At 37.5% G+C, this 15,790-nt stretch overlaps 1 protein-coding gene across 3 annotated transcripts in view; it reads left to right on the top strand.

Moving 5' to 3' along the window:
* The window catches only part of Foxp2 (forkhead box P2), a 465,778-nt gene that overhangs the window by 412,285 nt on the left and 37,703 nt on the right, over positions 1-15,790 (top strand). For 2 of the 3 annotated variants that reach the window (XM_032906930.1, XM_032906928.1), the window contains exons 8-11: positions 3,055-3,268; positions 5,518-5,622; positions 12,513-12,600; positions 14,390-14,473. In XM_032906930.1, coding sequence (XP_032762821.1) covers positions 3,055-3,268; positions 5,518-5,622; positions 12,513-12,600; positions 14,390-14,473 — 491 coding nt within the window. Of the gene's footprint in view, positions 1-3,054; positions 3,269-5,517; positions 5,623-12,512; positions 12,601-14,389; positions 14,507-15,790 lie in introns of those variants that run through there. The other variant, XM_032906929.1, reaches the window with a different exon arrangement.

The following is a 15,790-nucleotide window of genomic DNA, read 5'->3' as shown; positions in this document are numbered from 1 at the left end:
CCCAGTGAGAGTAGCTGTAGCTGGGAGAATAGGCAGAGAAGAGGCATGACTATTTGCAGTAGGACAGAAGCACGAGATAGTTACAACGAAAGGAAAAACGGAGAAGATGATATCAGACCAGGCAAGGGACAGAAGAAATGCAGTCCTGTCGGACTGTTGGGCTTTTGTTTGTTTTTGTTTGGTTTGGTTTTACTTTGTATCTAAGTGTTGGGAAACACTCCTAGGGGCTTTGCCTGAGAATGGACCTGGCTTTAATTTACCTTGAAATAGATCATCTGTGTCTGCTCCGTGAAGAGCAAACCATATAATTCAATTCATGTGGAAGGGGGAGGAGACCAGGAAGCACTCGTAGCTGTGTAGGCGACAGTTAGGAGACGGGAAAGGGAGACATCAATATGGGGTACAAGAGCTATGTATGTGCTGAGAAGGAAAGAGCTTTGCTTCTGGGGATCTGCTACTAGGACACCCTACGGACTGGGAGGAGTCTTAAAAAGTTATGGTTAGAAAAAAATTTATGAATGAGCCAATGCTACCATTTATGCAAGTTAATAATTTTATATGAAACAGTTTTCTCTACAACAAAGATGTTATATACCATTAAAAATGACATTTCTCAACAGAAATAAAAATGAAGTTATTCCAAAATAGCTTTAAAAAGCCAACTTTACTCTATTGTTTTAAATTTACTTATGTATATGAGTACACTGTCACTCTCTTCAGACACACCCGAAGAGGGCATCAGATCCCATTACAGTCAGGTGTGAGCCACCATGTGGTTGCTGGGATTTGAACTCAGAACCTCTGGAAGAGCAGTCAGTGCTGTTAACCACTGAGTCATCTCTCCAGCCCTACTCTGTCTTTTTTATTATCTCATACTGTTCCTTAAAATATTAAGGGTCCAAAATTACAAAATGATAGCGTTGGGTAAACTAACTATATCTGAAATTGGCATATGCACGGCAATTAGTGTTATCAACGCAAAGTATGGTCTGGCAAAGAGTTACAACTGGGCCAGTGAGAATTCTAGCTACTGGCTGTTTATCACTCTCTGTAGAGAAGGGTGCTCACTCTCCTTCCCTGCATCCTGTTATCTAGCTTTAGCGCTCCTTCCTGGTTCAGAAACTCTTCCCTGAACATCATCTGATGGAAGGCCATCACCACAGCCACTGGCGTTACTGTACTTTGTTTGAGCTGCTGGTCGATCCATGCGCCTGTACATTATTTTATAGGTAGCACCACATAGTGTTTCAGAGCCCAGAGATTGGAGCTGAGGGCCATTGGAGGTTGGACTCTGTGCTCACCGTACATTATGAGTCCTGTCTTCCAGTGAGGGTCACTGGATTCAGCAATATAAACCATTTGCTAAGGCTTCAGAAATAGTATGCATTCAAAAAATTACAATAATTAAAATTACAGCTTCATTTCTTCTACAAGAATTTTATATTGATATTTTTGGTAATGAAGTATTTTAAGAGCAAATTAATTCAAGTCAGTCCACCTACATTTATTTATTTATTTATTCATTCATTCGTTCGTTCGTTTGTTCATTCATAATTTTACCTAACGTATTTTTATGCGTTATATTTTTATTAGGGTTTCCCCTCCCCCTCCCCCTGGTTCCCCTGTCCTTTTTCCATGCACATCTACAACCTTGCTGTTTCTGATTAGAAAGCAAACAAGCATATAAGGATTAATAACGAAACAAAACAAAATAAAATAAGATAAAACCAAAAAAAGAAAAAAAAATCAGACTGGAACCGAGCAAACAAACTGAAGAAAAAGAACTAAAGGAAAAGTACAAGAAACAGATAGAGTTGGACATACACATTCACACACAGGAATCCCATAAAAACCAAAACCAGAATGCATAATATACACACACAAAATGCGTTGACACATCCTTATGAGACAAAGAAGCCCCGAAGATGCGACTGAGTTCTTTAGGTATCTACTGCTAGGCATACTGTCTGCCCTTAAGACCGGTTTGTTTCCTCTGTGAAAGTCCCTTTCAGAAAACGAATTGCTTTATTTGCAACTGGTTTCATCAATTAGAAATAGCATTTGGGTTAGGAATGGGTAGCCTGAATTTAAATCGCAATTCTAATGCATTTAAGCACTGTGACCATAGATAATGTATGCACACATTGTTTTTCAAAAACAACAGTCATTAAAGATATTTCAAAATTTATCTTCAAAATAGTAGTCAAAATTAAAAGACCATACCAAACTTGCTGGTCCCACTCTTGTTTGCCAGTTAAACACAAAGACTCTGAACCAGGAGTTTGTTCAGAATAAAAAGTTGAGTTTTTCATCAACCAGTAGTAATGGAAGAAGAGATTTAGATATGATCTACTTAAATGAGCCATGTAGGTAATCACATTGGTTTATCAGGACTTACATCGAAATTCAGTTACACAGTTGGCCTCTGTGAGAAAGACTACAATGGCCAGATAATAATTAGTAGATTCTTCCCCTCCCTCTCTCTCTCCCTTCCTCCCCCCTCCCACTCCCTCTCTTTCCCATTCTCCCTTCCTCTCTCTTTCTTTCCCTCCCTCCCCTGCTCTCACCCTTTCCCTCCCCCTTTTCTCTCAGTCTCTATCTCTCTCTATTTCTCTCTTTGTTTCTCTCTCTCATTGAGAGTGATACTTTGTTTTGATCTGTTTGTTTTTTCTTTTGTTTTTTTTCTTTTAGTATGTTATTTATAAAATTTCTTTCAGTTGATTAATAATTCCAATCAAGCTCTAATACTTAATTTATAAATAGGAAATATGTCGATTTTTTTATCGACCACATATTCCCCAAACCTGTTCTCCTCAGTACTGTTTTCAAATTGTTGTTTTAATAATAAATAATAATAATTTAATAATAATAATAATAATAAATATTTAATAATAAATAATGTATTATTTGAGATTAAGAAATAAAACTTTTGTGTTGGTGGTACGAGAATATTTTTATCATGTATTAATATTGGCGATACCATTAATCCATTCCGAAGCTGAAGCCCGTGAATGTTACCTTGTTGTCTCAGAGGGGCTTCCTTTCATTTTATAGCTGGCTTAAGTCCTGCCGAGATTCAGCAACTGTGGAAAGAAGTGACTGGGGTCCACAGTATGGAAGACAACGGCATTAAACATGGAGGGCTAGACCTCACAACCAACAATTCCTCCTCGACTACCTCCTCCACCACTTCCAAAGCTTCACCGCCAATAACACATCATTCCATAGTGAATGGACAGTCTTCAGTTCTGAACGCCAGGCGGGACAGGTGAGTCTCCCGCACTGCACTTTCTACCTACACCTGGATTTTATCACCACCGTCGGCAAAACTGAAAATGAATAGGACCAAAAACTGTATTTGGAGCAAGGGGAGGAGAAATCATTATTGTTGACCTTTTACTCTTTAAACTATAAAATGACTTCAAATGCCACCAGGCTACTAGATATAAACGGAGAGCACGCCTAAAGAAATTAAGTTTTCCACGAATGTACAAGGAATGATTATATTGCCATATTTTGGTAAATAACCTATTATGAATTAACTCCCTTTATGAGAACATTCACTAATCCCGTTATGCCACAACAATGCAGAAGCAACTCTGGTCATCTATATTCATGATGACATAACGCTCAAACACTTTCTAGCTTCTCAGCACACATTGAAATGTGAACTAAGGAAAATACGTATGATGCATACATTTTTATTGTTTATTTTATTTATTTACATTTCAAATGTTATCCCTTCTCCCAGATAAACCTCGTTCCCCCTGCTTTTATGAGGGTTCCCCCACCCATCCACCCACTCCCATCTCACCTCCCTGGCATTCCCCTACACTGGGACAAGGAGCCTTCACAGGACCAAGGGCCTCTCCTCCTATTGATGGCTCCAAAAGGCCATCCTCTGCTACATGTGCAGCTGGAGCCAGAGGTCCCTCCATGTGTCCTCTTCCATTGGTGGTTTAGTCCTTGGGAACTCTGAGGTGTCTGATTGGTTGATATTGTTGTTCTTCCTATGGGGTTGCAAAAACCCCTTCAGCTCCTTTAGTCCTTCCCCTAACTCCCCCATTGAGGTCCCCGCTGATGCACACATTTTTAATTATTTGAAATTTGAAATATTAGTGAAAATATTGAAATAAACGCACTTTTATGGTTTTAAAAATAAATTTAACTGGGAATGTATACAGGGACGTCATTGGACTGTTGTTGCCAATATTACGTTGTGTGAGGTAACTTACACCTTAGTGTTTTTGCTAAGAGTTCTGTCTTTTTTTTTTTAAACTGAGCTCCCATAAGAAACATCCAGATATATTTAATAACAATTACACTTGCTTAGGCACATCATTTACAAGTCAGATCTTGTCAAATAACTTACATAAAGTGTATAATCTAAGAATTTCTAAAAATGTAAAGTTGTCTTTAAACTCTGAAGATTAGGTACAGAATTTTATAATGGAATGACTTGCACACAGGAACTGCTCTGTTCCCGAAAGAACAGGTATTAGATTGATGGTATTGTCATGTAGTAACATATTTGCCTAGCTGGGGCAAAGAAACATAAAAGTAATTACAGCACTGTTTAAAATAGGAGACCAAAGTGTGGGGATGTCCCTGGCATTTATCTGAGCACATGTGGATTTTCATCTTAGGTTTTATTACAGAACGCTATGCTTCTGGATGCTTTCATGCTGCTGTTTTAATTGAGATTAATGTGATGATTATATACTTCAGAAATATGTTAGTTTTCGTAGGATCTCTCTATCTGATATAATACCCACTTATTAAAGGCCTACCATAATTATGTAAGGATACTGCTAATAAAAACTGTGCCAGAGCAGGATTTTTCTTCTTTTTTCCCCACTTTTTATTGAATATTTTTTATTTACATTTCAAATGATATTCTCTTTCCCAGTTTCCTGTCCAAAAGCCCCCTATCCCATCCCCTTCCCATTCTCTATAAGGGTGTTCCCCCTCTCAAACCATCTCCCTTCCTGACATTCCCTTTCAAATCAACTGTAGATACTAGGAATATTTGTATATATGTATATGCATATATATATATATGTTTTGCAGATGAATATTAGCTTAAATGACCTTACTGTTCATATTGTGTTTTAAAGAAGTATTTCAAAAAATATTATGATGACTTTCATATAGCTTTCATTAGAATACATTTTTCCCACTCTACAACAGAAGGCTACATATACATATTTTTTTTATTTAGAGGTAAAATGTTACAGTCAGGTCATATGGCAAGATTAGCATATGATATTATAGAGTCCTCTTAGTCTTTCATCCTTTATTAACAGTCGTCTTTGGCTCTATTTCTCCTCTAATTGGAACATCATCTAGCCTTGGCAGTTGAACTATTCAATAGAACGATTAAATTTTTCTGACTGCACTGAGCTGAATTGACCTGTTTTGACCTGTTTGTCACTGATCGTAACCTGACAGGCGCTAGCAGCCTGCACCGATTATGGCTTTCTGAGATGAAGCTGACGTTGTGTTCTCTCGCTACAGTTCGTCCCACGAGGAGACTGGGGCCTCCCACACTCTCTATGGCCATGGAGTTTGCAAATGGCCAGGCTGTGAAAGCATCTGTGAAGATTTCGGACAGTTTTTGAAGTAGGTTTTCACTCTTCTTGGGGAAGGGGAAGGAGATTACACGGGAGTTTTTGGCACAGTGCTGTCAAATAAGCAGTAACCGAAGGAAGAACGAAAAGCTGATCTCGAACACGCTGAGTTTTCAGTTTATTTCAACAAGTGGGTTGGAAAGATCAGGCTAAACATGTCCATAGGTGATATTCATGTTTTTATGAAAGTGTTTTGCCAATTATTTGGACGGCTTTGAATCCATAGAAATATGAGCCCGCCATGATGGTGATTCTAACCACTATGAAATAGGTTCATAAAAGAGCATTCCCTGGAAATGGAAATCTTTCCTGGAAACTGAAAATTTTAATACAAATTTCGTGCAACACTTGAATAGGCATAAAATTTCTCTAAATGAAATAAAATAGACATAGTTTGTAGGTCTGTTTAGAGGTGCAGATTCTGTACAGCCACCTCAATAACGGCATGATGCCATTTAATAACTAGGATTCAAAATGAAAGTCAGTGATGTCGAACATTGGACGCGGCAGCCACGTTCCACGTTCCTGTTACCTTTGGCATTTAGGGTGCTGTATTTGGAAAGTAGATTATATAATTTCTCCAGCATAAAGTCAAACCCAGTGCATCCTTTAAATCTCCCTAGAATATTTTACTTCCAAGGCTTCTTGAGGGGTTCCCCTTTCATGGCTGATTTTCTGCCCACAGTGTTGGTACAGGGACGATCTGAACAGAGTGCCGCAGATAGGTTTATGAAGATGAGTGTCTTCGCAGGCTCAGCCTCTTGTGTTGTCATGGTGCAGCTAACAGGGTGAATGAACTGTTTCATGCTTCATCAACAATTAAGTTAATTAGCTCATTTGAAATTGCACTGCTTTGTTGCCAGGATGTTGGCAGAAACATCAAAAAGATGTGTTTACAAATGGCAGACCGACTGCAGAGTACAGAGCCGAAGTACCCTAACAACGAGGCAAGCACTTGGTATCATAATACCTTTATAAATGATTACAGGAAGACTTCCATGAAGATTTTTTTTATATATAGTTTCAGACCAATTAAGGGAAAATTTGCTTCAGAGATCACAATGGCTCTTTAGAAATGGACATAAATGAAAATTTACATGTCTGTTCCAACAAAGCAGTTGTGTGCTGTCCCTTTTCTGGATGTGAAATTTATTACACTATTCCCAGCAAAGAGGTATTGCAAAAGATGGTAGGTAGGCTTTGCTCAAGTTTCTACTACCAAAAAAAAAAAAAAAAAAAAAAAAAAAAAAAAAGGCTACAAAATAGAGAAATGTAAATTATTTTAGCGATAATTACATAGTTTTTGCCTCCATCATTATGGTAAATTTGCTGTCAGTGAGCTTCTTTCTAAGATGGCGGATTCTATGTCCTTGGAATGATAACTGAATTTATAAAACTACCTGCTTCGTAGGTATTTTCTTTAAGAGAAATCTGGCTCATTTTCTGAGGGAAAGTGCGTTCCTCTCCTTCAGTATGGCTTCCTTTAAGACACATGAAGCCCATTTCTCACACATCTCAGGTATTTCATTTGTATCAGTAACTAGTGAATGAATACGAATTCTCTCGTGTTACCCATGGTCTTTCCTCATGCTCACACTGGTGTGTTTTTGTTTTGTTTTGTTCCTTTGTTTCTCTTTTAACTGGAGACAATACAATTTAAAAAGCATTTCCCTTCAATTATATCAACCCTGGTCTCAAAGACTGACAATTTTTCTATCCATTCACTTTATATCGATGACAGAGTAATGACAGTAGACTGTATGGTCTTCCTTCTACACCATTTTTAATAGTATATGCTTTAAATTTTCTGATTCAAAGACCTGTGATAAATTCTGTTCCTACTTAATGCCAATATACTACATTAAAATGAAAAATTAATTTGACATATTTCCTGAACCAGTATTATCTTTTTCTTCAAGATATGTGAGAAAAGAAATAAAATATTTTATTAATAAAGTACTTCATTTATTCAAAACAGTTGACTCAGCATCATATATATCTTGATGCTTCCAGGCACCCGATTATCATTCTCAGAAATTTAATTTCATCTACACATTAATTAACAAGTTGGGTATATTTTTATATTGAATAAAACAAATGAAGATTAAGACCGAAATTGTGACAGCCATAGAAGAAAACAAAGATATAAGACAAAGTTCAAGGTAGCGTTCATCAGGAGAAAATTTTCAACTTCACAGGAAAGTGAGAAGTGACAGAATTTAACCATTTTTTTTCTGACCAGTAATTGAGGCTCTCACCAGATCACTAAAAGCATTTAGTACTACTTCTTCATTACTGTCTTTTAAATGTCAAAGTGTAATCACATCTGACAAAACTTTAGTGTAGTTTGACTGCAGAATTAATTACCATTCCATTGCACCGACGTCAGCTTGGATATAGATGTATTGACTTGCAGAGCTGAAGCCAAAAGCTTTAGAGTGGAGCATTCCAGTGAGCAGACAAGTGTTCTTGAACTTGCCCACACAGGTGCCAAAATGGAGAGACGCAACACCAGAAGCACTGTCCTTTGCGAAAGACACAATGGGTAGTGTTCTTTAAAGTTTCTAGACACCTATGAGCATTCTAAAGATTGACTGAGCAATGAAAATGAATGATTGGAGCCTGCTAGCGATTGGTTCTTTGAGGCTTGATACCGCAGAAAGAGCAGCAGAAAAACCAGTGGACACCTATCCGTTTGTTTAGTAGAGATTTGTTTCCGTTCTTGTGCAGCTGACTACTCTACAATTTATGTTCTTACTTAGTGTGCATTGTCTATTTCTTTGTGTTTCACTAGGCAGCATGGCTACACAATTATGACCTCAAGGAGGTATTCTTTGAACTTGTCAGACCGTTGTCTCTTTTGGTGACAGTGCCCATATCTTTCAAAACTAAGGCATCTCATGTAATCAGCTAAATGAATAGTGACAGCTAACATTTTGTATTTAAACTCCTGTCAGTGCTTAAACATAAAAAGCCTGATGCAAAATAAATCAACTCCCAGCGATGTGCAAGTGAAACATTTTGTTCCAACAGTCTCTGAGACAATTGGATTTAAGCACATCTCCCGGTTTAGCTTATAAAATACTATAGCTTTAAATGAATATGAAAAAAAGGAATGTAGAGGTTAAAATTGAATTGCTAATCTGCAGTGTGTATAATTGAGGTATCCACACACATCCATAACCACAAAAGCTTCGTGGAAGGGAATTGTGCGTTCAACAAATAAATTGGAAAGATTCACACACAGACACACACACACACACACACACACACACACACACACACACACACACACACCCTCATGCTTTCTGTCTTCCTGAAATGTTTGTTTAATGGTTTTTAGACTTTGGCTGACTGTTTATAGCTGGTTTGTTTTTTTTTGTTTTGTTTTTCTTTTCTTTTCTTCTCTTCTGTAGTTCCCACTACCTACCTAGCACACAGATTCAATGCAGTTCTGAAAGAACGTCAGTCGACCACATCATTTATTCCATTTTGAAAACAAAAATCAATATAGCTATAAAGTGACCCATAAATTAGAAGTGGCTCCCACGATGTTTGCTCTGCGCTGCCTTTCTGAAGGCCCCCTTTGCATTTTTTCTTCACCTCTCTGTTTGAACTGCAGTCTCCGTAAGAGGCTCATTAGGGGACATTAGGGACTGGAGCTAACCAGAATTCCAGAGCTTGCTTTGCTCTTATTAATGCATAGTAGAGTAGAATGCATTTAAATATTTCATAGGCATTCAGTAATTTGTGTGTAATCGCCTTGTTAGCAGACCAGTAGAAGTAGAGCAGGCCTGTGAAATGGTGTTAGTGATTGCCTGGGTAATTTACAGACCTTTGCCACTAGAAAGCATTATTGGTGGCTAGTATGAAGCTGTGAAATAGAGCTAGCAATAAGTAAAACAAGAAAGTTAATAAAGGATTTCTAACAAGCATCTTCTGGGATAACAATCCCACTTGGTCCTTTGTAAGGGCCCATAATTTATGACATAGGCAATATATCAAATGCATAAGATGGTATCATGGAGAATTCATATAAGAAAGGGTATTGGCAACATTAGTTCCAACTTCCTGCAAGGGACGTGATTAAATGATTAATGAAATGTCCCTTTGCATATGCATTTTGAAACAGCAATTAGGCACTGACTGCAAAAAAAAAAAAATCTACCAATCCTCTCATTTTTCAGTATTATCTCATTCTTGATTTATAAATCATAGAGAATTTTTGAACAGCAATATGTAGTACCTGAGATGGTTATAAAAACATAAAAGAGAATAATTTGAGCACAAAATAGTCATAAATACATAAATTCATAATTTAATGTTAATACTTGGCCTATTTATTTGGTCTTATTGATTTGTATTTATATCCGACACTATCTCTGTACTTTGATTGGCATAATTAAGTAGGGGGAATGAATAGGCACTGTTATTTTACATATCACTGGTAAACAATAGCAGGAAAAGGATAAGGGAGATGTGGCAGAGGTATGTATGTGTTTTTTCAAGTTCTCAGTAATCCACTGGCGGCTGTTCTATAAATGATCATTGAAGGGCTGCAAGCTAGCCTATAATTACAGGAAAGAAAGTGGCAGCCGTGGCATTTCATAACTATGTGTCCTCGAAAAGTGCTTTGTGAGTTTGTCACCAATGATAATTTAGATAGAGGCTCATTACTGAACATCACAACACTTTAAAAACCTTTCGCCTTCATACAGGAGAATAAAGGACTATTTTAATGGCAAGGTTCTTTTGTGTTCCACTGAAAAATTCAATCAAGACAAAACCTCATTGACTATTATTGTAGTCTCCAGTCTCTATTCTAATAAAAGCTGCAGAGATAAATTGAATAGGTCTCTAAGACCCAAGAATATAATGCAAACATATTGTACTTTTTTAAAAGTTGTTTTAATATAAGATAATTATCACTAAGAAGTAAACAAGTATAAAATTCTTTTTAAAAAGTGATTTCATGCAAAAAAAAATATGTGTTCTTCTGAATATACCTTTTCAGGTGAAACTGCATCATCTATTTATCTCCTACGTTCTATTTATATCCTAATCTTTATGTATAGCCTTTTAAAAATATGCATCTTTTAGGCTGATTGCAGGATAAATTATGTGTGTTTTGTCGTAAGAGGTCTTGGTAGAAAAAAATATCTCACCAAAATACAACAATAGGAAACCATAGATATGCAATAAATTATTGTGTTAATGTTGCCAGGATTGCTTTGTTGTTCATTAAAAATTTGGGGACAAAATCGTGAATAATAAATTTTAATGCCATCTTGTTTATTAGAAATTAGTAACATTTTACATCACTCACTAACCCTGACTGACTCAGGCATTCTATGTCTTCTTCTCAGAGACCCTTAGTGATCCTAGTCCTCATTACAGCCAGATTTCTAGCAGATCCTGCTAGAACTGAGGCAGAGCAGACAGGAAGAGTGGGAAGAACATCTCACGCGCTCCGGTCACACAACTCTAGCTTGACCTGATCCATCTCACTATTTTGGGTCCCAGTTTATCATCAGCCAAGCCTAGCAATTATAGCAAGATACATGGAGGTTTTGTTGTTAAAATCAGTGAGGAGATGTTAAAACAAACTGGCCTAATTTATCAAAGTTGGAGTGGAAAGGAACAAAGGTTTCTGATGGCTGAACCTAGATCTACTAACAGATAATCCACTCATTAACAAGTTAGCTTTGGGTCATTGATACTTTAAGTCTTCATATTGTACTGCAAGTGCGTCTGTTTATGCACTAGCATCAGTTTCATATACCTCAAGAAGCATAGGTAACAGTCCCCCTTTTTTTTAAGTCCCCATAATTGTCTCTTGAATTCAGCATGCCCAGAATCACATAAAAGCTTTAGAGATATTTTTCAATGATACTGAAATACATATAGATACACATATGAATTCCTAATTACATGTTGTGTTCAGTAACCCTTTTCTCTTTCTGTGTCTCTTAAACGGCTGTCTTCCTTTACCCATTGGTTAAGTAGACATACCAAAAGGAACTGAATTACCTGAAAAATGCTTTCTTAATTTGGGGCAGTCATCAAATAAATAGTGTATTATAAATTACAAAACAAAAATTATTGGGTATTTTCATGCTGTCGAACGTGCTGCTGCATTAGTTTTGTTTTGGTACAGTAAGATACCACATATTGGAGGCAACTTCACCCTTGTGTATAATAATAAGCATGCGTTAAGATTAGAGTAACAACTGTAGGTTATCTTCCTTCACTGTGTCCATATATTCCATATATTCATCCCAATTATGACTATTTACAAGAAACATCAATCTTATTACTCTGAATCTTCAATATGTCTTATGTATTAGTAAGAGAAAACTACTATTAATTGTGTGCATGGATATTTCTATGGAAAACTCCCCCACCCTTACATAATTCACACCACATCCAGGTGTAAGATATTTCTCACTAAAAGCCAACATACAAACAAATTCTTTCTAATACAAAGAAAGTAGAGGGTTGCTTCTCTCTTTCTCTCTCAGTCTCTCTCTGTCTGGCTCTGTGTCACTCTCTGTCACACCCCACAAGACACACTAGTTTTTACAAAGTAGACCCTGAAAGCATGGGAAATCATACATCCCAACTTCTACCTGGGCTCTGTAATAGGATGGAGAAATGTTTTTTTAACAACGTAAGCTTCAAGGCAATGTTATTTTTTGCTACTTGAAGAGCCTTTTTGTATCATCCAAATAATTTTCACTAAACATTGAGGCACATTTGCCTTCTTTCTCTAAGGCTTCCAGGCTTTCCTAGCGCGTAGGAATCTACAAGTGCCTGTCCAGTCAGGCACGTATTGCTGGGCCACATCACTTCTCATTCTGCCTCATGTCTTGTGTTTTGCAGGCACCTTAACAATGAACATGCATTGGATGACCGAAGCACTGCCCAGTGCCGAGTGCAAATGCAGGTGGTCCAGCAATTAGAAATACAGGTTGGTCACATGCTCCCTTGATGTGGACTCTCCTCAGTGGTCTGGTGTGCTGACCAGAGTACTGAGCAAGTGGCTGCATCTTCCTGGCTACATCATATTGTCTTGATAACACAATATCTGTTCAGGAATGTGGACATTTCAACTCAAGTTATTTTTAATAACAATTGATAACATGGTAGGTTTCTATACTTTCTGTATCAGTTGGACCTGTGTAAGCTTCAGGTCCTGTTGTATATGTTCCCATATCCTCAAACTTCCTATCTATAGTCTTCCTATTGAGATCTAGTACAATAGACATAAACTCCCATAAGTTATAGCATTGTTGTACAGACAGTTTTTGTACAAGCTAATCTGGATTCTGGTGTGCCACAGGATTGCATATTACAACAGAAGAGCCAATTTTTATAATATGGTGAGTGAACTGAAGAATCTGTGTATACTGATATCTGTGACTACTGATATTGAGACCTACAACACTTAATTTGTCTTTGGCATTATAACATAGTGACAGACAATGTATACACTGTCTACAGATTGTAAAAATGCTGTCAAAGTTGTAGTTTTTCAAACTTAAAAGTAACACAGAGTTTTTGCTAAAAAATAAACAGAAATTGTAAGATCTCAGAAAGCAAGGATAACATCCCAGACTTAACTTTTGTTTGGGTTTGGTACTCCTGTAAGGCTTCCTATCATATGTCATCTTTAAATTTTTTCCACAAACTAACTTTTTGTTTTCTTTAAAACATTTAACTTGGTTTTTATCCTCTTTACTGCACCTTACATTGTTTCCAATCCATGATGCTGTTCCTTTCTCCAGAAAAGGGGAAACGTTTAAGTTACAAAATAATGAAGGATGTGTAATAATGTATCATTGTCATAGTAGCACAGAAAGCTTTCACTGCATAGATCTGTTTGCCATTGCTAAAATGTAGACTAAAACGTTAGAGGTCAGCTGATGATATGGCCTGCAGTGTGGCCAATTATGCCTCTCTCTCTCTTTTTCTCTCTCTCTCTCTCTCTCTCTCTCCCCTCTCCCCCTCCCTTCCTCTCTCCCTCCCTCTCTCTCTCTCTCTCTCTCTCTCTCTCTCTCTCCCTCCCTCCTCCCCCTCCCTCCCTCCCTCCCTCCCCCTCCCCTCCCTCCCTCCCCTCCCTCCTCTCTCTCTCTCTCTCTCTCTCTCTCTCTCTCTCTCTCCTGTGTCTGACTGATGGAAAAGTAAGGTCCGTCAGTTGTAATGAGACCCAGTGCAAGTGTAGATGCAGACTCAGTGGCAGAGTTCAGCGTTTCACACTGCCTGGTCTCTGTCACTCTATTGAATTAGATTGATGATGGCAGATTGCAGGGGGCACTAACTGGACCTCAGTGGGAATGCATGAAGTCTGTAGACAATCCTGGCAGGCACTCCGCTTTGAGAACCCTTCACCCCTTCACAGCTGTCGGCACTAGTCCATTGCTAACAGTGTCCACAGGACTTTAAAGAGACACCATGGGCCTTCTAATTTATGGTTTCGGTAACTTGTTACTGTCGAAGCAACTGTGACCTCAATTCTCTTATTGACAAAAAGATGAAGTGTTATTTGTTTTCCCTGACCTTTAACATAAGAAAAGCTACAAAAGTTTTCTCCTTCTCTAGCTAAAGTTGCGTTTCCTCCCAGCGAAGTTTCTCATCCCCGGCTTTTATATGCAGGAATCATTACTGGGAGACAGGCTCAATGATAAGATGTATCACGGCAATAAAATAGCTGGATCAGTCATTTCTAAAATGCCTCTGATCTCACTCTTTCTTAACAGCTTTCTAAGGAACGCGAACGTCTTCAAGCGATGATGACCCACTTGCACATGCGACCCTCAGAGCCCAAACCATCTCCCAAACCTGTAAGTGCATATTGCTTTATAAACAGTAAATAGCTATACTGATGTAACAGACTAAGAAAATGAACCATTTAGGGACAGTTAGAAAACAATGACTGTGATGAAAAGCGCGGCAATAAAACGAAAGTAAAATGCAATCGCTTGTCAAATTGTATGTTTCTTCTAAAGTAATGCTATCTTTTACAAAATCCATCCAATCTACACTGTGGGTGACACTAAACAAAGTACACCCATCAGTGCGCAAATCACTGTCTCGCAGCTGAAGCCAGGGGGAATATCTTTCTGTGATAGGTTTACAGCCATTAAAGGGAAACGGACTTTGAGCCCCCCAAGAAGCAGGATCAGTACCTATCGAAAATAGAGAGGTATGTGCTGGGGCCCAGAAGACTCAGATCAATCACAAGAGACAGATGAATAGACTATTTTTATTTTCCTTATCAAATATTTTTCTCAAAAGTATCTTAGTGTTTTGTAGCCAGTTTCATTTTGTTGATGGTTATTTCAGTTAAGATGCATTTCACACATTGGGGTGTTTTGCTGTATAGTACATACCATCTGAACTTACAGAGCTTATCTTCAAGGGGTAATGATCCCTTATAGAAAACAAAAACTACAGTTTCTCTTAAAAGATGCGTTACCTAAGCTCCACCTGATAATATAGTCAGATACATAGACCATGAAAATGAATATGCTGCTCTCCTTCCTAGCTGATGTTTGCACAGAAATGTCAATAATCAACAGAGTGTCTTTAATGAAAGTTTGTGGGATGTTTTTCCTCATATAGCCTGATGGTTAGGGACTGGCAGCTTGTTTCTCCCTGCACTACTCAGGCTATAAAAAGAATACTCTCTTTTGTAGTAGGGACGGAAACAGAAGACAGACTACATTGTCTGATTATCCGTTAGGGTCTCTGCATCTCCTGTTCATTAATATGATTCAAAATGTGCCTTTTTTGCATAGATATTATATTTATTTAAACTCTGCTGAGGCATTTGTGCAATGACATTGCAGCTTTTCCTTTGTGTCATATAGTGTAGGGCACCATAAACATATTTTTAATAGAAAGAAAGAGAAGGGTCTCTTTGTGGATCAGACATATGACATTTTAAAATATAGAATGTCTGCATTTTTAATTTTAAAAATAAACTTTTGGGAATCTTTTGATACAGTATTTATGACTTTCTTTTCAGTAAGAATATTTCCCTTCATAGCTTCTATAGTATAATGTAGATAATCACAAGACAGAATAATTGTCTCATAAATCCATCAGGAATCTGCAGCTTGTTCTTTTCCAATTAATTATTCAATCAGTAAATTTTT

This window comes from Rattus rattus, chromosome 6, assembly GCF_011064425.1.
Source record: "Rattus rattus isolate New Zealand chromosome 6, Rrattus_CSIRO_v1, whole genome shotgun sequence".
Lineage (NCBI taxonomy): Eukaryota > Metazoa > Chordata > Mammalia > Rodentia > Muridae > Rattus > Rattus rattus.
This window is presented reverse-complemented; position numbering and strand designations above follow the sequence as displayed.